General features: G+C 39.7%; 1 protein-coding gene and 1 pseudogene across 1 annotated transcript; both read left to right on the forward strand.

The window, feature by feature from the left end:
- The first annotated feature begins 717 nt into the window (after positions 1–717).
- Positions 718–10,545, forward strand: LOC128317826 (tripartite motif-containing protein 16-like). Its single transcript, XM_053231658.1, has 6 exons — positions 718–2,040; positions 4,903–4,998; positions 5,127–5,360; positions 5,974–6,145; positions 6,383–6,436; positions 9,539–10,545. Exons 1-6 carry the CDS (start codon positions 1,441–1,443, stop codon positions 10,084–10,086), a joined length of 1,704 nt encoding a protein of 567 aa, XP_053087633.1. The 5' UTR covers positions 718–1,440; the 3' UTR covers positions 10,087–10,545.
- Positions 10,546–16,053: 5,508 nt separating this feature from the next.
- Positions 16,054–23,520, forward strand: LOC128317843 (tripartite motif-containing protein 16-like; annotated as a pseudogene).
- The last annotated feature ends 1,138 nt before the right edge of the window (positions 23,521–24,658 follow it).

The raw sequence follows: 24,658 nt of genomic DNA on the forward strand, positions 1-24,658 counted from the left end.
GGCATTTATCATCTAAACGTTTATCTTTCTAGCTGCAGATTAATTAATATCACTACATTCTCTTCTGCATTTCCTGGATAGTTACTTCCTGAAATAGACAAGAATGAGGAGGGAATGTTTGAATTACAGAAGTTCAGAAGTGTGTGTATTTTGACGGAGAAACCAAGAGATGGATTGTGTTTGTGTTGAAACCCTTTAGATGAAGAGTGTTGGATTTCTATATTTTTTCTAAATGCATTTTTTCGCTTGTATTTTTTGAGATTTTAATCAAGTCCTCTGAATCAACCATTTCCAACCTTCATAAAATCCATCTTCATCTCGCAGCTTCAGGGTCTTGGGTTCGATCCTGAGCTTGCTTTACTGTCTGTGAGGAGTTTCATATGTTCTTCCTGTCCAAAAACACGCAGGTAGGCAGATTGGCTATGCTAGATTGCCCCTAGGTGTGAATGTGTGAGTGAATGTGTGTGAATGGTGCCCTGAGACTGATTAGTGTCCCATCCAGGGTCAGTTCTCCCACCTTGTGCCCAGTGCTGCTGGGATAGACTCCAGATCCACCGTGACCCTGATCAGGATAAAGCGCATACTGAAAATGAATGAATGAATAAATGGTTAAAAACTGTTTAAGTGAAATTAGTTAATAAATAAATTAATAAATAAAAAGAGCAGTTTGTGCCCTATGGAGTCTTTCATTTCAAACTTCAAATGTTCAGTGGACATAGCACAGTCACAGAGAGAAAGATTTAAATCTACTGTAAACACATGAGCAGTGCCTGTGAGTGACAATAACAAATCTCTGAGGAAAAAACACACTGGTGTAAGCGAGCAGTGGCAGCAGCAGCAGAGAAAGATAAAGTAGTTGACACTTCAGGATGTTCACAGGTGAGAAGTCAAGTAAAAGCAATGTTAGAGTTTAGTTTCATACCTGTGTGTTCTCGCATATAAAGAACTGAGTTAAGTTTGATCTCTGTGAGAATTAGCGTATAGGTGTGAGTGTGTCTCTGCAGGGTGGTGGGGTGTCAATGCAGGGGGTGTGAGTTAATTCCTGACAGCTGCATCCTCACTTTTAAAATGGCTTCAACACTCTTCCAGGATGAATATAATTTTAAAGATGTCACTAGGAATAAGTTGTTAAATTGTAACAACTGTAACTTATCAACAAGGCTGAAAGTTTTGCTTGATGTGTCAGTAGGCAAAGAAGACCAGAAAATTAAGACTCATTCTCTGTGTTTCATGAAATTAATCCTAGTAAGTGTAGCTACATGGGTTATATTTATGCACTGAAGGGAGATGAAATAGTTAACAGAGGAGGATTCATAACCTCTCTGCAGATGTGATCCTCCTCTTCCTCTCTCTCTCATACACACAAACAGAACCAGGAAGTAACTCCTCATTTCAGAGAAAGCAAAACTGATCTCTGTGAGAGTGTGTGAGTTCAGGAAAATGGCAGAAGCCAGTATTTCAGCAGATCAATTTTCATTGGATCAGTTTAGCTGTCCAGTCTGTCTGGATCTCCTGAAGGATCCAGTGACTATCCCCTGTGGTCACAGTTTCTGTAAGGTGTGTATTAATGGCTGCTGGGATCAGGAGGATCAGAAGGGCGTCTACAGCTGTCCTCAGTGCAGAGACACCTTCACTCCAAGGCCTGTTCTACGCAGAAACAACATGCTGACTGAAGTGGTGGAGAAACTGAAGAAGACTGAACTTCAAGCTGCTTCTCCTGCTCACTGTTACGCTGGACCTGGAGATGTGGAGTGTGATTTCTGCACAGGGAGAAAATACAAAGCCGTCAAGTCCTGTCTGATGTGTTTGACTTCATTTTGTGAAAGTCATCTGAAACCTCATCTAGAACGTCCTGCTTTGAAAAAACACACATTAATTGAAGCGTCAGCAAAACTACAAGAGAAGATCTGCTCTCAACACAATGAAGTGCTAAAGATCTACTGTCGTACTGATCAAACCTGCATCTGTTATTTGTGTACGATGGATAATCACAAAGGTCACGACACCGTCACAGCCGCAGCAGAAAGAGCTGAGAAACAGGTGAGAATGAGAGAGCTTTCCAAAATTAATTCTTCCTAGTTTTATTTCTTAGTTGGGATTAATTGCTTTAGTCAGTTACAGGATTTAAACTTTAATTTTACTTTTGTAAAAGCTTGTTAAAATGTTGTGTTCTGGTTAAGATAGTGTTAAAACTTTTCTCAGTGTTAGTCATAATCTGGTCAGACCAGGAAGGGACAGAGCGTGGCACAAGAAAGCAGACACAGAGAGAGAGAGAGAGAGAGAGAGAGAGAGAGAGACAGAGAGTGAGAGAGAGAATTGAGGTAAAGCAAACATGAATGAAGCTGTTATAATAAGCTCCACTCTTCTGGGAAGCTTTCCACTAGATGTTGGAGCGTGGCTGTGGGGATTTGTGTTCATTCAGATACAAGAGCATTAGTAAGGTCAGGCGCTGATGTTGGTGAGGAGGTCTGGGGTGCAGTTGGTATTCCAGTTCATCCCAAAGGTGTTCAGTGGGGTCGAGGTCAGGGCTCTGTGCAGGACACTCGAGTTCTTCCACTGCAACCTTCACACACCATGTCTTCATGGAGCTCCCTTTGTGCACAGGGACATTGTCATGCTGGAACAGGTTTGGGCCTCTTAGTTCTAGTGAAGGGAAATTGTAATGCTACAGCATACAAAGGCATTCTATACAATTGTGTGCTTGCCACTTTGTAGCAACAGTTGAAAAAAAAACCCTTTAAACAGGTTTGGGCCTCTTAGTTCCAGTGAACCATCACACCTTCATCCTTCATTTTTCACTCTTCTGCCCCACCTCCTATCCATAACACATACACAAAGCCCTGACTCCAAGAATCTACAGAGGCCAGAGTTCCTCCACATCTAGCATTCATCCACTGGGCTAAACTTCCATCTGCTAGCTAACTGGACTCAGAGCACAGAGAATCCTGGCATAACAAAACTTATGACATGAAATCTACAGAAAATTTACAGTTAAAACATAACTGAATATTTACTGTGTAACAATGTCTATATCTTTTTTTATGGACTTCATTGGTATCACTCAGTATCAGAGTTAAACTGCTTTTTGATGATTTTTACTGTTAAAAGCACAATACAAACAAATAATTTGAATGAAACTGAAGTTAGCAGCCGTTGTTTTGGTAACACTGCACAACAAAGTTTTTGCTTCTTGAACACTGTTGGGAGTTCCTTATAGATTTTTGGCTCCTGATCACAAAAATCACATCCAAATTTGCCCAGCATATACTGTTTCATTGAAATCTTCAGTTTTGTCATGTTTTTTCTTATATTTGTGTCCAAAAATTTTTGTTTCTGTAAGAGACCTATGAACAATGTTTTGTGCAGTCTGGGCATGTCCAGGCATGAAATCAGGCCAGGTTGGAAGCTGTTCTGTGGAAGTATGCAGCCTGGGCATGCCTGGGCAGGCCGGAGCCAGCTTGACACTGTCTCAGCAGGCTATAAAAGTGGCTTGCATACACAGATGCTGCTCACTGGATTAATATAGACCTTATAGTGTGTACGTATTGTTTCAGAATATAGCATTGCCTCAGTAGCACTGTAACAAGTAAGTTAGATGTTATAGACGTTTTACAGGATGATTGGTGTCGGTCAGTATGTCTCATCAATGTCGTAACAGCCGTGATACATTCTGCTATATTTGTGGCGAGTATACGCTTGTTCATCAGAGACGCTCAATGACTGCTCTTGTCAAGAAAGCATATCATCTCTACTTCAGCTGTAAAATTGGTGGTCAAGACAAGGAATGGGTGCCTCACATTTGTTGTGTGACATGTGCTGTCTGTCTGAGAGCTTGGCTCAGAGGCACTCGAAAGACAATGCCGTTTGCTGTCCTGATGATATGGCGAGAACAGAAAGACCATGTGGCGGACTGTTACTTCCGTTTGACTAATGTGTCTGGTTTCTCTGCCAAAAACAAGAAGTCAATTGAATACCCTAATCTAACATGACGACAGTCTTCCAATTCCTAAACCACCAGAGGAATAGACGAACCAGATGAAGAAACTGCAATGCAGGGAACTGGCAGTGACATTGATCCGGATTTTGAACTGTGCTCCTCAGGCGATCCACATCTGATAACACAGTCAGAATTAAACATTAAATTAAATACATTGTTGACAATTTTCTTGGCAATTACAGAGCCCCACATTACATTAAGCTGGTAGACAAACTTCTCAAAGCATACAAAACAATGAAGTGCAACATGTCACTCAAGATTCATTTCCTCCACTTACACTTGGACTTCTTCCCTGCAAACCTCGGTGCTGTCAGTGACGAACACGGAGGAACAAGGTTTCACCACGACATTGCTACAATGGAAAAACGATATCAGGGCAACTGGAATCCGTCAATGCTTGCTGATTACTGTTGGACACTGCAACGTGATGCACTGGACATAGGAAAAGAAAATCAGGAGCAAAACACTTTTAATTATGTTGAACTTAATAGCACATTAGAAACATAAACGCGATTAAATACGTTATTGCCGGTAAAAAGTTAACTGTCTGTTTCTCAGAGTTCCTACTTGATGCAGCAAAACCAAAACTATATTTGTGCATACCCACCAGGTACCTGTCACAATCAGCAAAAACTTTTCAGGAAGCAAAACTTTTCAAAAAAAATTGTTGTGCAGTGTAATCAGTCTGGCCTTTTCCACCAGCCAAAAACTCCATTTTTACTCTTTATTTTGCCGCTCATCATAAGCAGCATGGAAGTTATTTCTAGCTAGTAACACTACAAAATGCCGTAACCATATAGAAATTCTACAACACTGTGCTGCCAGGTGATTAGGTATTGTGATGTAGGACCTAATAAAGATGAATGTACTTCATAAAGAGCTGAAAATAACTGATGTGTCTTCAGAGTGAGTTAAAGCAGGAGCAGATGAAATCCCAGCAGAGAATCCAGGAGAAGCAGAAGAAGGTGCAGGAGCTGAAACAGGCTGTGAACACTATAAAGGTGAGCAGTGAGCAGAGACAGAGCTACTCCTAGAAACACACACAACATGGACACCGAGTCATTTAGAGTCCCAGTAAGAGAGCGAATGACAGATGAGCTTTAAATCTTGTGTGTGTGTCTCCTAACAGCTGAGTGCACAGACAGCAGTGGAGGACAGTGAGAGGATCTTTACTGAGCTGATCAGCTCCATGGAGAAAAAGCGCTCGGAGGTGACGGAGCTGATCAGAGCTCAGGAGAAGGCAGAACTGAGTCGAGCTGAACGACTCCTGGAGCAACTGGAGCAGGAGATTGCTGATCTTCAGAGGAGAGTCAATGAGCTGGAGCAGCTTTCACACACACACGATCACATCCATTTCCTCCAGGTAACACTCACTGTCTGATTTACAGAGCCAGCTGTTCCTCACACACTGTCTAAAACACCTCTCATTAAAGCAACAATAAATGTCCCTGTCTGACATCACAAGTGTGTCTGGTGTTATCCTGAGATCAGGTGACTTCACAGTTTATTACTGTTTGTTATTGTTTAGTGCTGTTTAGCTTCTCTTTAACTCGGCTTCAGTTCTTAGCTAAGTTCAGTAATATTAGTTTGTGGATTTGAGATCGAATAGCTATGACTTCATTTGTCTGATGTGTTTATCGTGACAGTTGAGCAATGAAGGATCACAGTAGCCCCAACACTGACTAATGTATCTACTGTTTTCCTAAATCTATGGCTACGACATTAAAAACTGATAGATCATAAGGAAGAGTCATAATGATTATATGATGTATTTGTGTAATGCATGCTGGGTAATGTAGTGACAGAACAATGATGGATGTAAACATGAATTTTTTTTAAAAATCATGAATTCTGCTAAAGCACTGAAACTGACAGACGCAACAGTGTGCTACAAAATCCTTTTTCTTTTGTATAAATGTAACTGCAGGAAAACCTTGCTTACACATGCTGTTTTAAATTTAATTTGCTTTCTGTAGGCTTTAGCTTCTGGACGTCAGTCTCCCACACTTAAAAGATCAGATTTTCACACATCCAGCATCACTGTCCATCAACATCTCTCATTTGATGGAGTGAGGAATTCTCTCTCAAATCTGAAGAAGAGACTCGAGGAATTCTATGAGGAGGAATTCAACAAAATCCCTCCACATGGTAAGAGGAGCTGTTCCTGCTGGAGAAACACAATGATGGACGTCGTTACTCGCTCTGTGAAGTGTTATTTCTTAGCAAAGCTCCTGCGTTCTTTTTGCAGACAGTTTACTTACCTGACACTTTTAACTAAAATACTGATTTAAAACGAATAAACTGACTGTATCACTTTAAACTGTTTCCGTCTTTTACGCAACCTGATGATGCTTTTTGTCTTCATTTCCATTTTTCTTTCCACAGCTGCAGCAGTTCAGATCATTTTACTACCAGAGAGCAGAGAAGATTTTCTGAAATGTACGTCTAAAACACACACTCACACCTATACCTGTATTTATACCTTGTGGGGACCCCCCTTTCCAAAGGTCCAACAGACTTGAAAAAAATCAGGTGCGGCCAAAAAGAAAATATCAGTAAATCATAATCTCATTGCAAATTCCCAATCCGACATAAAGTTCTGGCCTAACACAGTGGTCACTTGTAGGACCTATTTCCAGTATTTATTATATGTGAGGTCCACCCTCACACACACCAGCTGTTTTCGGTACTTGTGGGGACCAAAAGCACTTTATGTAATAAGAAACAATATTGTTTCCATTGATGCTAACAAAATTATTAATCCAGAATGATGTTTACCTTCTAAACAACTTTTACTGGCTTACTGAATAGCAAATGTTACAGCAGGTATGCATATAAAAGCAGAAACAGACATCATTTTAACCTGCAAACACAATTCTTACCTTAGAAACAGGCATGTTAAACAGATTTTTTGTATTTTATTTAAATTATAAGCAACTGTAGGCATACAACAGCTTTTATTATTATTTTGGATGTTTCTGCATTACATTTTCTATTCATTGTAGTTTGTTGGTAGATGATAGCAAATGGAATTAATAACTCTGACACTTTTAATGTTCTCAAAAACATCAAAAAAATGATAAATTGTGCTATATTAGAAATACCAAAATTGACAATTTCTTTTCCTTTTACTTGCCATATTGCAAACTATACTGACTTTTTAAAGCTGTGCATTACAAAACCCAAATGCTCATTCATTCAAGTCAAGTCGAGCTTTATTGTCATTCTGCTACATGTGTGGACATATAGTGGAACGATAAATGTCGTGTCTCGCAGGACCAAGGTGCTACATACAAGTTAAACATAAATAATAAAACAATTAATCATTAATCATTATTAATTAATAAGGGTTTGTATAATCAAATGTACACAAAGTTCTCTTTACTCCAAAGGTAGTCAATCATGCATTATATTATGTATAGTATCTGACATTTGCTTCTTTAGTTTGGTACTGGAGCTACGAGGCTAATGTACAAACAAAGTGACACAGAGATTATTTTAAAGAAATATATCATGATTTGGTGATGCATCAGCATGAAGAAAAAGTGTGATCTCTGTGACTTTAACCGTGGCATGGTTGTTGGTGCCAGATGGGCTGGTGTGAGTATTTCAGAAACTGCTGATCTCCTGGTATTTTCACACACAACATTCTGTAGAGTTTACACATAATGGTGTGAAAAATAAAAACACTGAGTTTTTCCTGATTCTGATGTTTGATGTGAACATTAACTGAAGCTCTTGACCTGGATCTGCATGATTTTATGCATTATGCTGCTGCCACATGATTGGCTGTTTGGATAACTGCATAAATGAGCAGGTGTACAGGTGTTCCTATTAAAGTGGACGGTGAGTGTAAAGAACCTCTAGCACAGTAGTGATTACCAAAAAAAAAAAAAAAAAAAGGTCTTTGTGCCGCATGTTGAAAAGATGCACAGGGTGCAAGAAGCACCAGGTTTCCATCCCGGGACTGGTCATGTGACTCATGTGAATCGGTAAGCATCACTCTAACTGTGTCACTGCCCCACTACACTGATCTCACTGCATTAGATATGGCTGCTGTCAGACTCAGCTGTCTTTACTAAATGCAGAGAGAGCATCCAGGAAAGAGCAACAATACGTCATGTGGAGTTATTGATGTCATTACTGTTCTCATGCACCAACATGAGGTAATGAAATTAGAAATGCTATAAGGCACAGTCTTACCTGTAGAGGGGTTTATGTGTTTAGCTTCAAACACACATGCTCTGTCAGTGGTATTGACTGTATGCTGTACTGCATCACCATCTTCTGCTACACAGATAAAAAGCATTTATTTTCCTCTAATCAAACCTTCCTTCCATTACTAGAACACTTTGATAATCTGACTGTGCATTTCCTCTCATTAGGAGGACAGTATTAGTGCACCACAGTTATCCAGCCAGCTGCTACACTAACTTCTCAAACTTTCTGCACACGTTTCTTATTTAATTCTGTAGTGAGAGCAGGGAGCAGGTGGAGGAAAACCTGGAGAGGTTGAGGTTTGCGCTGGAGAGAAGAGGAATGAAAGTCAGTCGTAGTAAGACTGAGTACATGTGTGTGAATGAAAGGGAGGGAAGTGGAACAGTAAGATTACAGGGTGAAGAGGTGAAGAAGGTACAGGAGTTTAAGTACTTGGGGTCAACAGTCCAGAGTAATGGAGAGTGTGGGAAAGAGGTAAAGAAGCGAGTGCAGGCAGGTTGGAATGGGTGGAGAAAGGTGTCGGGAGTTCTGTGTGATAGAAAAATATCAGTGAGAATCAAGGGGAAGGTGTACAAGACAGTGGTGAGACCGGCCATGCTGTATGGTTTAGAGACAGTGTCGCTGTGACAGGAGTCAGAGCTAGAGGTAGCAGGGCTGAAGATGTTGAGGTTCTCTTTGGGAGTGACAAAGTTGGACATGATTAGGAACGAGTACATCAGGGGAACAGCTCATGTTGGACGTTTGGGGGACAAAGTTAGGGAGGCCAGATTAAGATGGTTTGGACATGTTCAGAGGAGGGAGAGTGAGTATATTGGTAGGAGAATGTTGGGCATGGAGCTGCCAGGCAGGAGGCAAAGAGGAAGGCCAAAGAGGAGGTATATGGAGGTAATAAATGAGGATATGAAGCTAGTGGGTGCAAGTGTTGAGGATGCAGAAGATAGAGATAGGTGGAGAGTGATGATTCGCTGTGGCGACCCCTGAAGGAAAAAGCCGAAAGAAGAAGAAGAATTCTTATTTTTGTAACCAGAAACTAATAACAAAGCTGCAAAAAAAAATAACACGCTTACCTTGTATGTCACGTTCGTCTTCTGTTAAACTCACATTGGTTCTTTCTAAAATGTAAATTAGTAATGGCGGAGGTGACCTCCTCATGGGAAATGTAGTCCATTAGCACTTCCGGGTACGCTTCTTTGTATTTGTAAAAGGATGGCAAAAAATCCGGTTAAATATTTAAAAAGCAAATTATTGCATTGGCTATATGCTTAGCGCTTACACTTTTAATAAAACATGCCATGTTCAGTTTGTTTTTCTCTTTTATTTCAGATTTCTGTTATCTCACTCTGGATCCCAACACGGCACATCGTAAACTCATTCTGTCTGAGAACAACAGAGCGGTGAGATACAGTGAGAGAGAGCAGCAGTACTCCGATCATCCAGAGAGATTTGACTCTATCTGGCAGGTGTTGTGTAAGGAGAGTGTGTGTGGACGCTGTTACTGGGAGGTGGAGAGGAGCAGTGATGATGTGTTCATATCAGTCTCATATAAAGACATCAGCAGGAAAGGACGGGGTGATGAGTGCAAGTTTGGACGCAACAATCAGTCCTGGAGTCTGGAGTGTTCTTCTTCTTCTTCTTCTTCTTCTCTTTGTTTCTATCACAACAACATTGAGACTGATCTCAGAGTTCCATCATCCTCCAGAATAGGAGTGTATGTGGATCACAGTGCAGGAACTCTGTCCTTCTACAGCGTCTCTGACACAATGAAGCTCCTCCACAGAGTCCACACCACATTCACTCAGCCTCTATACGCTGGATTTAGGATCTACTGTTTGTTTGGTTCTACATCTGTGAGATTGTGTGATCCAAAATAAAGTGTGTAGTGTTTTATGTAAAATTCCTGCACATTGCCACATTGTTGCTCAGTCATCTGTCTGACTAGTACACAATCCATCTGCACAAAAACACACTCATTTAAATGTATTCATTAAAATAGATTAGTCATTTTACAATAATTAAAAAGGAAATGTTAAAAATGAAAGGGGAGTAATGACTTTAATATTTTCATTGAGAGACACATTACCTGAACCCGGGGCTCCACCCTAACAGAACTTAGGAGAAGTAAATCCTAGGAGGGCAGGGGGTGCTACATGTATAAAATATATTATTAAAATAATATTAACTATTATTATTGTTGTTGTTGTTGTTGTTGATCTTAATATTATTTTTATTTTAAATAATAGCTTATATAAAGTATATATGATGTGTATTTGTAATAATAGAAGTAATAAGAATTATACATAAATAAATCTCATTTTCTAATCTGATACTGATCCATGTGTTGGGTTTATTGTTTGCCAGTTTCTCCAGGGCCCTGAGTTTTCACTCATCAGGTTACTTGTAAACCATAAAAAAATTCTAATTACGTGTAACACATGTATTCTGTTAAAACAATATTTTGTCTTAGTTTCCCACATCAATAATAATAATAATAATAATAATAATAATAATTGCACCTCTGCACTGTTCCGTTCATCTTTTCCGTTAGGCCATTACTGTACATGAGGCTTGAACAGAATGTAAAACTAAGGATGTTACTAAAGCAGGAGGCAAATATATATACCCACAATATTATGTTCTACATATATTTTTTTTTTTTTGGAGGGTGTCATTTTGAAGCACAAAGGCGCTATGACACCACTGTGTTTGCGAGGGGATTTGGTGGCTTTGTGGTAAACACCTTGTCTCTGGACTCAGTAGGTGCTGGTTTGAAGTCAGCTTTTGTCTCTACTTGGTGTGTTAGATGGAAAATATTAGGTCAGGCTTTTGTGTTGTAAAAATATTAACCCAAGATGGTGTGTGATGTAACTGGTTCAAGTCTATGCACTTTACTTATATTAACTTATACGACAGTGACTAATATGAAGGTGAAAAGGACTATAAGAGTTCACTTGTGTGAGATCCTGTGGCTCATGTGGATGAGTGTCACCTCTGGGTTAAGAGGTTGCTGGTTCAAACCCCAGCCAGGACTCCAGGATGTAAACATAGATGCTAAAGGAATCAGTGGCAGACAGAGGGAAAGGTGCAGGTGGTCTAGAGGGTGTGATGGTAATATCTGGGCAGCTCCCCCACCAGGGATTGGGCTGGGTAGGTGTGGGTTCAGGTGGCTTGGAGAGGGTGTGGTAACTTAGTTTTCACAGTGCTCCCCCTATTATGTAAAACTAAGTTAACACTCTTCCTCCCTACATCATAACCCCTTCTACCCCCAACCCTGGGTAGGGCAAGTGCCCAGATATTGCCCTGCCACCCCCTGCCACCCCCTGGGCATCCCCTGGGCATCCCACACCTTCTGCCTGCCATTGACCCCTTAAGCCTCTATGTTCACATCCTGGAGTCCTGGCTGGGGTTTGAACCAGCAACCTCTTAACCCAGAGGTGACACTCATCCACATGAGCCACAGGATCTCACACTAAGGACCTGTTTTATAGTCCTTTTCACCTTCCTATAAGTGACAGTCATATAACTAAGTAAACTGCACAGACTTGTAGACAGCACAAAAACCTGCCCTTTTAGCGCCATTTCTCCACCCAAAAAACTGAGTACAGCAATGAGCTGCACTTGAACTAGCAAGCTCATGGGCCTAAGGCAAGGCTTTTACCACAAAGCCACCAAATACACACTGGTGTCATAGCGCCTTTGTGGTTTAAAATGACATGAACAGTCACTTGTAATATTTTCTCCTTCTCTCCTCCTTTTTTCGGAAATTCCTGCTCGGGAAGATTAAATTCCCATATCTCACAAGTCTGGGTTTAATGATTGACCTGAGCGTAGATTGTGTTTAGTAAGCAGAGAGAATGTCCAGGTAAAGCTGGGGTTATTGAAGGACATTGATGTAGGAGATAGGAGAGAATGTCAGAGATCTCAGCAGTAAAGATGGAGAGAACCGTAATCTACTTGCTCGTCGTGTTTCTGCTGATGCCGGTGCCGAGTCTGCACTTAGAAAGATAAAAGTTTAGAGCTTTTATATTAGAGCACATGCGCTACGTTATGTAACAAATCTAAAACAGTTTAATTTTCACACAGCAGTGTTAAAAAAACTCATTTCCATTTTTATTTGTACATGTTGTGTATAATAGTGTAACTGATGGTTCTACACAGAGCCAAAATCAAAGTTGGGGTGTGTTGGAAACTCAGAAGTGAAGACCAGGAGACTCGGGTATATCTTCAGCAGGATTCTTTATTGAGAACGTGCTGTTTCACTCTGCAGTCATCAAGTCATGTAGTTTTATACACATTTTAAGGGTCAGTCCTTAGAGGTGGAGACGAAAGCACTCAGGTGACAACTTTAAACAAAACACGGAAAAGAAGTACAGAGTTATAGGAACCCTCCCCAGACTCTGCAGTTTCACCAGCTCTAATCCAATCAGCATAACTAAACCACTCACACACTTCATTATCATAGTGATAAAGAAAAGTCCACACCTCAAGTAATGATGATCATGAACAATGGCCACCAATGCAAACAATGGGACAGAGGCACCAAGAGCCATCACAGACAAAAGGTGGTAGCCTCAGTTACTATGCTCGTTTGACTCACAATAAAGAGAACAGGAACTGGCAGAAACCTCCTACTAGAAACTTTGCTCAGCATAATCATTTAGCTGATGTCATTCAGCATACTAGAAAACAGTGACTCTCATATTTGTATTCCTACAAGTGTCAGAGATTAACAAGTCAATTTAACAATATATATAGTTGTGAGAAACTGGGACACATCTTACTGCACTACACACATTACTAAGGATCACACAACCTCACAGTTATATCGTCATCTAACAAGTAGATCCCAAACCCAGCGTATAGAGGCTGAGTGAATCGTTGCGTCCAAACTTGCACTCGTCGCGCCATCCTTTCCTGCAGATCTCTCTGTACGAGACGGATATTTCCACATCGTCATCTCGCATCCACTCCACCTCCCAGTAATGGCGTCCAAGCATACTCTCCTCACACAACACCTGCCAGTGGTAGTCAAACCGCTCCGGATGATCAGAGTACTCCTGGTCTCTCCAGCTGTGTCTCAGCACTCTGTTGTTGTCACTCAGAATGAGGTGCTGATTTACTGTGTTGGGGTCCAGAGTCAGAGAACAGAAATCTGAAATAAATGAGAAGAATGTAAGGTATAATTAAAAAAATACATTTATTGCTTAAGTGAGACACCAACCTATTTATACTATTTCTTACCTAAACCTATGTTCACACTAGCAAGTGACAAAGCGACAAGTGATCATTCAGTTTCTACGTATGTGTGCAACAGGGACCCATGATTTCAGCGACAAGTGACATTTCAACACATATTTTATAGATTCTGTGTATATAAAGTAGGTATGACACAGTAAAACACAGTAAAGCTGTTCACATTGACCCATTTTTCTGTTTCTGTTGTCAGACAGCGGAACGAGTATGAAATAGTGAGTGAAACGCGGCTCATTAAGACTACATGTTAACCAGCAGTCACTTCCAAGCCATTTCCAAGCTGCTGCTCTGCACTGCTAAAATCCTGATTTTATAACCGCCACGTCGTCTGACAAAATCACCACACACACAAGTTAAAGACAACGGTTGGGCTGTGATTTCGGCTATATTTACATGGAAAATGATCACTCAGAGAAAAAGTTACAAGCCACAGAAAGCGACTTAAAAAAGAAACCAAACTTCCCCCTACTGCCCACTTCCGCCCTCTGCTGGTGAAAATACTGTTCACACCATTCTCACCAGTAAACTAACACCAGTCAGTTACATTTTAAACCTTCTGGTGTTAAACTATTCAAGTGTTTATTGTTTATTTCCTTAAATCTTGGAGCTTTATACAGCTGTACTGGTATATCTCAGAAAGCCTGACAGACTCTGTTCCAAATCAGGTTTGAAATGAATCAAGTGCTGACTCTTTACTACACACTGAATGGCTGATCAAATTAAACTTAGGACCAAGCCTTGGGCATGGTGGTTTAGTGATTAGTATGTTTGCCTCCAGTCCTGGGGTTGGGAGTTTGATTCCTGCCTTCTGTGTGTGTAGAGTTTGCATGTTCTCCCAGTGCTTTGGGTACTCCGGTTTCCTCCCCCAGTCCAAAGACATGCATTATAGGCTGACTGGCATCTCTAAATTGTCTGCAGTGAGTGAATGGGTGTGTGAGCGTGTGTTGGATTGTGCCCTGTGATGGGTTGGCCAAGGTGTCTCCTGGGAGGGGAGAGTGTCTCCGAGTCTCCTGGTATAGGCTCCAGGCTCCCTGCAACCCCGGATATGGTGCTGGCACATAGAACCTCATAAAACCAAGTTCATCTATAAGTTAGAAATGTAGTTTCCATGTTTTTTGGTGTTGGTGCCAGAATCCTTTTTGTGGATGACATTAATAAACATGTCTCTGCCACCCATATGGTACACAGTTGTACATAATTCTATACAAAATATACAGACGATAAAAGGAAAACAAGTTTTTTTTAACACTGTTATGTGGAAATGAAACTATTTAAGATGTGTTACATAAAATTGGCATTTATCATCTAAACGTTTATCTTTCTAGCTGCAGATTAATTAATATCACTACATTCTCTTCTGCATTTCCTGGATAGTTACTTCCTGAAATAGACAAGAATGAGGAGGGAATGTTTGAATTACCGAAGTTCAGAAGTGTGTGTGTTTTGACAGAGAAACCAATAGATGGATTGTGTTTGTGTTCAAACCCTTTAGATGAAGAGTGTTGGATTTCCATATTTTTTCTAAATGCATTTTTTCACTTGTATTTTTTGAGATTTTAATCAAGTCCTCTGAATCAACCATTTCCAACCTTCATAAAATCCATCTTCATCTTGCAGCTTCAGGGTCCTGGGTTCGATCCTGAGCTTGCTTTACTGTCTGTGAGTAGTTTCATATGTTCTTCCTGTCCAAAAACATGCAGGTAGGCATACTGGCTATGCTAGATTGCCCCTAAGTGTGAATGTGTGAGTGAATGTGTGTGAATGGTGCCCTGAGACTGATTAGTGTCCCATCCAGGGTCAGTTCTCCCACCTTGTGCCCAGTGCTGCTGGGATAGACTCCAGACCCACCGTGACCCTGATCAGGATAAAGCGCATACTGAAAATGAATGAATGAATAAATGGTTAAAAACTGTTTAAGTGAAATGAGTTTTAATAAATAAATTAATAAATAAAAAGAGCAGTTTGTGCACTATGGAGTCTTTCATTTCAAACTTCAAACGTTCAGTGGACATAGCACAGTCACAGAGAGAAAGATTTAAATCTACTGTAAACACATGAGCAGTGCCTGTGAGTGACAATCACAAATCTCTGAGGAAAAAAACACACTGGTGTAAGCGAGCAGTGGCAGCAGCAGCAGAGAAAGATAAAGTAGTTGACACGTCAGGATGTTCACAGGTGAGAAGTCATGTAAAAGCAATGTTAGGGTTTAGTTTCATACCTGTGTGTTCTCACATATAAAGAACTGAGTTAAGATTGATTCCTGTGAGAATTAGTGTATAGGTGTGAGTGTGTCTCTGCAGGGTGGTGGGGTGTCAATGCAGGGGGTGTGAGTTAATTCCTGACAGCTGCATCCTCCTCACTTTTAAAATGGCTTCAACATTCTTCCAGGATGAATATAATTTTGAAGATGTCACTAGGAATAAGTTGTTAAATTGTAACAACTGTAATTTATCAACAAGGCTGAAAGTTTTGCTCGAGGTGTCAGTAGGCAAAAAAGACCAGAAAATTAAGACCCATTCTGTGTGTGTTTCATGAAATGAATCCTAGTAAGTGTAGCTACATGGGTTATATTTATGCACTGAAGGGAGATGAAATGGTTAACAGAGGAGTATTCATAATCTCTCTGCATTTGTGCTCCTCCTCTCTCTCTCATACACTCAGAGAACCAGGAAGTAACTCCTCATTTCAGAGAAAACAAAACTGATCTCTCTGTGTGTGTGTGTGTGTGTGTGTGTGTGTGTGTGTGTGTGTGTGTGAGTGCAGGAAAATGGCAGAAGCCAGTATTTCAGCAGATCAATTTTCATTGGATCAGTTCAGCTGTCCAGTGTGTCTGGATCTCCTGAAGGATCCAGTGACTATCCCCTGTGGTCACAGTTTCTGTAAGGTGTGTATTAATGGCTGCTGGGATCAGGAAGATCAGAAGGGCATCTACAGCTGTCCTCAGTGCAGAGACACTTTCACTCCAAGGCCTGTTCTACGCAGAAACAACATGCTGGCTGAAGTGGTGGAGAAACTGAAGAAGACTGAACTTCAAGCTGCTTCTCCTGCTCACTGTTACGCTGGACCTGGAGATGTGGAGTGTGATTTCTGCACCGGGAGAAAACACAAAGCCGTCAAGTCCTGTCTGATGTGTCTGGCTTCTCTTTGTGAAATTCATCTGAAACCTCACCTAGAACTTCCTGCTTTGAAAAAACACACATTAATTGAAGCCTCTGCAAAACTACAAGAGAAGATCTGCTCTCAACATAACAGGCTGATTGAGATCTACTGTCGTACTGATCAAACCTGCATCTGTTATTTGTGTACGATGGATAATCACAAAGGACACGACACCGTCACAGCCACAGCAGAAAGAGCTGAGAAACAGGTGAGAAATCTTTCCAAAATCAAATCATCTTAATTATATTTTCCCATCTAGAAACAGGTGCGTTAGTTAGTTATATGATTTAAACTTTAATTTCATTTTGTGAATCAATCGGAAGGATTCTGTAAAGGCCTATTAAAACTGTATGTGTTCTGGTTAACAGAGTGTTAAATTTATCCTCAGTGATAATCGTAATGCGGTCAGATCAGTTAGTGAACATTTCAACCAACACCATACTGTAAAATGGTGAAGCAGGTGAACATACACACATAGAGACAGAGAGAAAGAGAGAGAATTGAGATAAAGCAAATACTAACCGAAGCTGTTATAATAAGCTCCACTCTTCTGGGAAGGCTTTCCACTAGATGTTGGAGCGTGGCTGTGGGGATTTGTGTTCATTCAGATACAAGAGCATTAGTGAGATCAGGCACTGATGTTGGGTGAGGAGGTCTGGGGTTCAGTCGGTGTTCCAGTTCATCCCAAAGGTGTTCAGTGGGGTCGAGGTCAGGGCTCTGTGGAGGACACTCGAGTTCTTCCACTCCAACCTTCACACACCATGTCTTCATGGAGCTCGCTTTGTGCACAGGAACATTGTCATGCTGGAACAGGTTTGGGCCTCTTAGTTCCAGTGAAGGGAAATTGTAATGCTACAGCATACAAAGACATTCTATGCAACTGTGTGCTTCCAACTTTGTGGCAACAGATGGCTTCCTTAAAGCCCTTTAAGGAAATAAAATACAAAATAAAGCAAAAATAAAATACAAAATTTTTAGTTACTTCATACAAGTTGTGAGCATGACTGTGGACTGAGACGGGCTAAAACCAGTTCTTAAACACGTCCTAAACATGAGACTAATACAGATTATTGAGGAAACTGAGGACTGGAGCTGATCTTGATCTTGAACTCCTTTGGACTTCAGACTCTTTCTGGGAGGATTCCAAGATGTCACACCTTCATCCAGCCTTTTTACAACTTACAGAGCATTCCTTTACTCTTTTACTCTTTCACCTCCCATCCATGCCCAAGAACACACAGCCCTGCCTTCAAGAATCTACGGTGGGCAGGAGAGTTCATCCACATCTAGGGTTCAGCCATTAGATAGCTATATAACCTTACATCTGCTAGCTAACTGGATTCAGAGTAAAGAGAATCCTTCAGTTCCAGCCATCAAATTAAAACCCCATGCAATGAAATCTACAGAACATTTACAGTCAAAACACAACTGCAAGAATAACTGTATAACAATGTCTATATCATTTTATGGACTTTATTAGCACCACTCAGAGTGTTAAGCTCCTTTGTGACATATTGTTAAAAGCACTATACAAATAAATTTTAATGACCGTTCAATTGTATTTTTATGTTTGTCCACTTTATTTTGCCACTCACCATAAGCAGCGTGGCAGTGATTTCTAGCTAGAACACTAAAAGATGCGGTACCCATGTAGAAATTGTACAACACTGAGCTACCAGTTGAAAGGATATTGTGATGTAGGAGCTAATAAACTAACAGCTCAGTGTAGAAACACACACAGTACACAACATAACATTCACAGCTCTGAGAAACATTAATGTACTTTTAACTAACATTAATATGTAACCAATTAGCTCATACTTTATTAACAGCTGGATGTAACTGATGTGTCTTCAGAGTGAGTTAAAGCAGGAGCAGATGAAATCCCAGCAGAGAATCCAGGAGAAGCAGAAGAAGGTGCAGGAGCTGAAACAGGCTGTGAACACTATAAAGGTGGGCAGTGAGCAGAGACAGAGCTGCTCCTAGAAACACACACAACATGGACACTGAGTCATTTAGAGTCCCAGTAAGAGAGGGGATGATAGATGAGCTTTAAATCTTGTGTCTCTGTGTCTCCTAACAGCTGAGTGCACAGACAGCAGTGGAGGACAGTGAGAGGATCTTTACTGAGCTGATCAGCTCCATGGAGAAAAAGCGCTCGGAGGTGACGGAGCTGATCAGAGCTCAGGAGAAGGCTGAACTGAGTCGAGCTGAACGACTCCTGGAGCAACTGGAGCAGGAGATTGCTGATCTTCAGAGGAGAGTCAATGAGCTGGAGCAGCTTTCACACACACACGATCACATCCATTTCCTCCAGGTAACACTCACTGTCTGATCTACAGAGCCAGCTGTTCCTCACACACTCTCTAAAACACCTCTCATTAAAGCAACAATAAATGTCCCTGTCTGACATCACAAGTGTGTCTGGTGTTATCCTGAGATCAGGTGACTTCACAGTTTATTACTGTTTGTTATTGTTTAGTGCTGTTTAGCTTCTCTTTAACTCGACTTCAGTTCTTAGTTAAGTTCAGTAATATTAATTTGTGGATTTGAGTTTGAGTAGCCATGACTTCATTTGTCTGGTGTGTTTATCGTGACAGTTGAGCAATGAAGGATCACAGTAGCCACCAACACTGACTAATGTATCTACTGTTTTCCTAAATCTATGGCTACAACATTAAAAACTGATGGCTTAAAAGAAGGGTTCATAATGATTATATGATGTATTTGTGTAATGCATGCTGGGTAATGTAGTGAACACTGATGGATGTAAATATGACCTCTTTAAAAAATTATGAATTCTGCTAAAGCACTGAAACTGACAGATGAAACACTGTACTACAAAATCCTTATTCTTTTATATAAATTTAACTGCAAGAAAATTTGTTTACACATGCTGTTTTAAATTTAATTTGCTGTCTGTAGGCTTTAGCTTCTGGACGTCGGTCTCCCTCACTTAAAAGACCAGATTTTCACACATCCAGCATCACTGTCCATCAACATCTCTCATTTGATGGAGTGAGGAATTCTCTCTCAGATCTGAAGAAGAGACTCGAGGAATTCTGTGAGGAGGAATTCATCAAAATCCCTCCACATGGTAAGAGGAGCTGTTCCTGCTGGAGAAACACAATGATGGACGTCTTTACTCACTCTGTGAAGTGTTATTTCTTAGCAATGCTCCTGCTTTCTTTTTGCAGACAGTTTACTCACCTGATACTTTTAACTAAAATAGTGATTTAAAATGAATAAACTGACTGTATCACTTTAAACTGTTTCCATCTTTTACGCAACCTGATGATGCTTTTTGTCATTTCCATTTTTCTCTCCACAGCTGCAGCAGTTCAGATCATTTCAATACCAGAGCCACAGAGCAGAGAAGATTTTCTGAAATGTACGTCTAAAACACACACACGCACACACAAGTGCGCACCTACACGCAACGTGCATGCACACACACACAGTAGTCACTTGTAGGACCTGTTTCCAGTATTTAGTACATGTGAGGTCCACCCTAACACACACCAGCTGTCTTCATTCCTTGTGGGGACCAAATGCACTTTAAGTAATAAGAAATATTTTTTTCCCCTTTGATGCTAACAAAATTATTAATCCAGAATGATGTTTACCTTCTAAACAACTTTTATTGGCTTACTGAAAGGCAAATGTAACAGCAGGTATGCATATAAAAGCAGAAACGGACATCAATTGTACGAACACGAACGAACACAATTCTTACCTTAGAAACAGGCATGTTAAGCAGATTTTTTGTATTTTACTTAAATTCTAAGCAGATCCAAGTCAAGAGCTTCAGTTAATGTTCACATCAAACATCAGAATGAAGAAAAAAGTGTGATCTCTGTGACTTTAACTGTGGCATGGTTGTTGGTTCCAGATGTGCTGGTTTGAGTATTTCAGAAACTGCTGATCTCCTGGTATTTTCACACACAACAGTCTGTAGAGTTTACACATAATGGTGTGAAAAACAAAAAACACTGAGTTTTTCCTCATTCTGATGTTTGATGTGAACATTAACTGAAGCTCTTGACCTGGATCTGCATGATTTTATATACTGGTTGATTGAATAACTGCGTAAATGAGCAGCTGTACAGGTGTTCCTATTAAAGTGGACAGTAAGAGTAAAGAACCTCTAGCACACTAGTCATTACACGTGTAAATTAATGGAAGGATTTAAAAAAAAAAAGACTTTGTGCCCCATGTTGCAAAGATGCAGAGGGTGCATTTAGCTTCAAACACACATGCTCTGTCAGTGGTATATACATACGGTACTGTGCAAAGGTCTTAGGCACCCTATTATTTTAGAACAAACTTTGTTATAGATGTTTATTTTCTGAATTCTACATTATTGGTTCAGTACAAAAACATTTTAAATTTCCAAACATTAGTTTTTCAGCACAAAATGAAATGTTACATATAAATGTTTGTATGTCAGTAAAGAAAGCAGCAGATTCCATGAGAGACACTTTTCAGATAAAAACATAATGAAGGCTGCTGGGTTTCGCTGCAGAAATAAGAAGCGAGTCGACAGTCAAAGTCTCCAGAAGAACTGTGGCTGCTTCTGCAAGATGCTCAGTAACACTTCCAGCTCATTTCCTTGTAAAACTGCACACACTGTACCTGAGATACTATTTTATTTTTAAGAGCAAAGTGTCATCAGACCAGATATTGACTTTGTGTCATTTATTACTGTTTACTGCTTTTTATAGTATTTTTTTTAATGTATAAACATTTAATTTCATTATTTTTGAAGGCATCTTTGCTCTGCAGCATTTCTTTGCATTTGCCTAAGATTTCTGCACAGCACTGTGTGTGTGTGTGTGTATATATATATATATTTACACATTATGTGTGCTAGAACACTACTGTCTACTACTATCATTTGCAATACTTGTTATGTTCAATAGAAATTTGCCTTAACAGCTGGATTAATTACAGATAAAAACAAAAAAAGAAACACTCTGAAAGGACTTGCACTAAACTATAATAATAATAATAATAATAATAATAACAATAATAATAATAATAATAATAGTAATAATAATAAATGAAACAGTACTTTTCAGACATGATGGTCATGGTGTAAGGTGTGTCTAGCTGAGTGTTAGGATTACTAGGAGAACACTTTGATAATCTGACTGTGCATTTCCTCTCATTAGGAGGACAGTATTAGTGCACCACAGTTATCCAGCGAGCTGCTACACTAACTTCTCAAACTTTATGCACACGTTTCCATAATATCATTTCTTTTTCATTTTTATTTTTGTAACCAGAAACAAATAACAAAGCTGCAAAAAAATAACACGCTTACCTTGTAAGTCGCGTTCGTCTTCTGTTAAACTCACATTGGCTCTTTCTAAAATGTAAATTAGTAATGGCGGAGGTGACCTCCTCATGGGAAATGTAGTCCATTATCACTTCCGGGTACGCTTCTTTGTATTGATAAAAGGACGGCGAAAAACTACAACTCTCCGGTTAAATGATAAAAAGCTAATTATTGTATTGGCTATACGCTTAGCGCTTACACTTTTAATAAAACATGCCACGTTCAGTTTGTTTTTCTCTTTTATTTCAGATTTCTGTTATCTGACTCTGGATCCCAACACAGTACATCGTAAACTCATTCTGTCTGAGAAGAACAGAGCAGTGAGACGCAGTGAGAGACAGCAGCAGTACTCTGATCATCCAGAGAGATTTGCCTCCTGGAAACAGGTGCTGTGTAAGGAGAGTGTGTGTGGACGCTGTTACTGGGAGGTGGAGAGGAGCAGTGATGGTGTGGACATATCAGTCTCATATAAAGACATCAGCAGGAAAGGATGGGGTAATGAGTGTGGGTTTGGATACAACAATCAGTCCTGGAGTCTGTGGTGTTCTTCTTCTTCTTCTTCTCTGTGTTTCTATCACAACAACATTAAGACTGATCTCAGAGGTCCATCATCCTCCAGAATAGGAGTGTATGTGGATCACAGTGCAGGAACTCTGTCCTTCTACAGTGTCTCTGACACGATGAAGCTCCTCCACAGAGTCCACACCACATTCACTCAGCCTCTATACGCAGGGTTTGGGTTCTACTGGGGTTCTGGTTCTACATCTGTGAGATTGTGTGATCCAAAATAAAGTGTGTAGTGTTTTATGTAAAATTCCTGCACATTGTCACATTGTTGCTCAGTCGTCTGTCTCACTAGCACACAATCCATCTGCACAAAAACACACTCATTTAAATTTATTAGTTAAAACAGATTAGTCATTTTACATTAATTAAAAAGGAAATGTTAAAAATGAACTGTCAGACAAGAAACTAGTAAAATTTCAGAAGAAAAGGATGGAGGAGTGAGAAGTGCAGCGCGCGAGCTGTGTGAGTTGTGCTGAAATCGGTGACGCAGAGAAATCTGTGACTAGAGGTCACTGTTCAGTAAATGTTCAAGATTGCAGCTTCTGGCTTTTCTGGTTGTGTTTTATGATTGTGATTGTGATTGTTAACCGATGTGTACTCCACCCACATGCTCCTGTGTGTTTATTGGGACTGATGATTTTAATTCTGTTTTGTGTCTTTAACCATTGTGATTCTTATTTATGTATAAAATATATTATTAAAATAATATTAACTATTATTATTGTTGATCTTAGTAATGCTGTAATAATAATAATAATAATAATAATAAAACTGCAAGCAGCATTTTCAGGGGACAAACACCCAGACTCTCTCATTCTATTTCATTTTTCTATGTTCTATCTTTACAGTTCTAAATATTTCCTAAATTTCAGACAGTGTAAATTCTAGTTATTAGTGGCGCTTGTTCTAGCTTGTTTCTTTCATTCTCTTGTTTTGAAGGGTTTTTTGGAAATGCACCTGAAAGACAAAAATAACAAATGTAAAATACTGGGACAATAAAGAAAATAAAAATATAAAAAATCATGGCATTTGTTGGTCAAAATAAGCAACATCTTAAACTGATTAGAAAGATTTTCCAGTTTGTCACAGTTTGCATATATTCCAAGTCTTCTGAAGTCATATAATAGCTCTGTGTGAGAAACAGAATGAATTTTAAGTTGTTATACACTTATAGACTTTTTTTATTATTATTATTTTAATAAAACCTTTATGGTACTTTTGCATCCTTTTGAAGCTTCAAAGCTCCCTGAAATGACATGGGAAGGAGGCGGCACAAATCTTCAGGATCACACAGTTTGGGTTCCACAGAAGAAAGTAAGTCATACAGGTCTATTCCAACATGAATGAAATGCATATTTTGCATATTAAACAGAACTTAGAGAATTATTGGCAGGTTTCTGTGAAAAAAAGACTAACAATAATGAGGTCTGAGATTAAAAACACACTCAAAGTTACTACAATATAAAATATTTTCATCTATTTATAAACATTAACTTACAACTGTCAAAGACGACTTCTCTTTTTAGAGTACATATTGTCAGCTGCTCAGTGTCTGTCACGCTAATGTCTTATAGGCTGTTGGGCTCATTAATATTAATCAGGTCGCTGCTTCGCCCGAACTCATTTGCTGAATTCAAACTGCAGACGGTGAGCGCTAGCCAATGGGATTGCCGCTTGCGCATCACTTCCGCCCACTGCCGAAGCAACGAGCACGCAGAGGCTTCTGCTTGGTCTTAAAGCCTTCGTTTTACAGGAACGGCTACATTTTTCCCCCTCGCGCTGCGGTTAATCAAAATAAACTGAGTTTTGTGGCTCATTTCCACTCGAAATGACCTGACTCTCTTAGCGTTTAGAAAATAATTAACTTATTAAATTATAAATGTTAAGTTTGTCGTGTTCAATTTGCCAATTTAAATAATTAAAACGGTTGTAATATTTACCTCAGAGTTAGCTGCAGCTTTAGCTCACGCGCGCAAACAGGACGATAAATTACACAACACTGAAGCAGGAACGTTATAAAAGCTTCAAAATATAAAACATTACAACTCTAAAATGATATTTAACATCACACATGGAAACCACTATATTAAAGTGATGAACAAAATATACATTTTTGCTTTCCTTTA

This window comes from Pangasianodon hypophthalmus, chromosome 30 (assembly GCF_027358585.1).
Source record: "Pangasianodon hypophthalmus isolate fPanHyp1 chromosome 30, fPanHyp1.pri, whole genome shotgun sequence".
Lineage (NCBI taxonomy): Eukaryota > Metazoa > Chordata > Actinopteri > Siluriformes > Pangasiidae > Pangasianodon > Pangasianodon hypophthalmus.

Coding starts and splice junctions, on each gene's coding strand:
- LOC128317826 (XM_053231658.1), top strand. CDS start 1,441: ATGGCAGAAGCCAGTATTTCAGCAGATCAATTTTCATTGGATCAGTTT. Junction 6,146..6,382: donor CAACAAAATCCCTCCACATG/GTAAGAGGAGCT, acceptor TTCTTTCCACAG/CTGCAGCAGTTCAGATCATT. Junction 6,437..9,538: donor CAGAGAAGATTTTCTGAAAT/GTACGTCTAAAA, acceptor CTTTTATTTCAG/ATTTCTGTTATCTCACTCTG.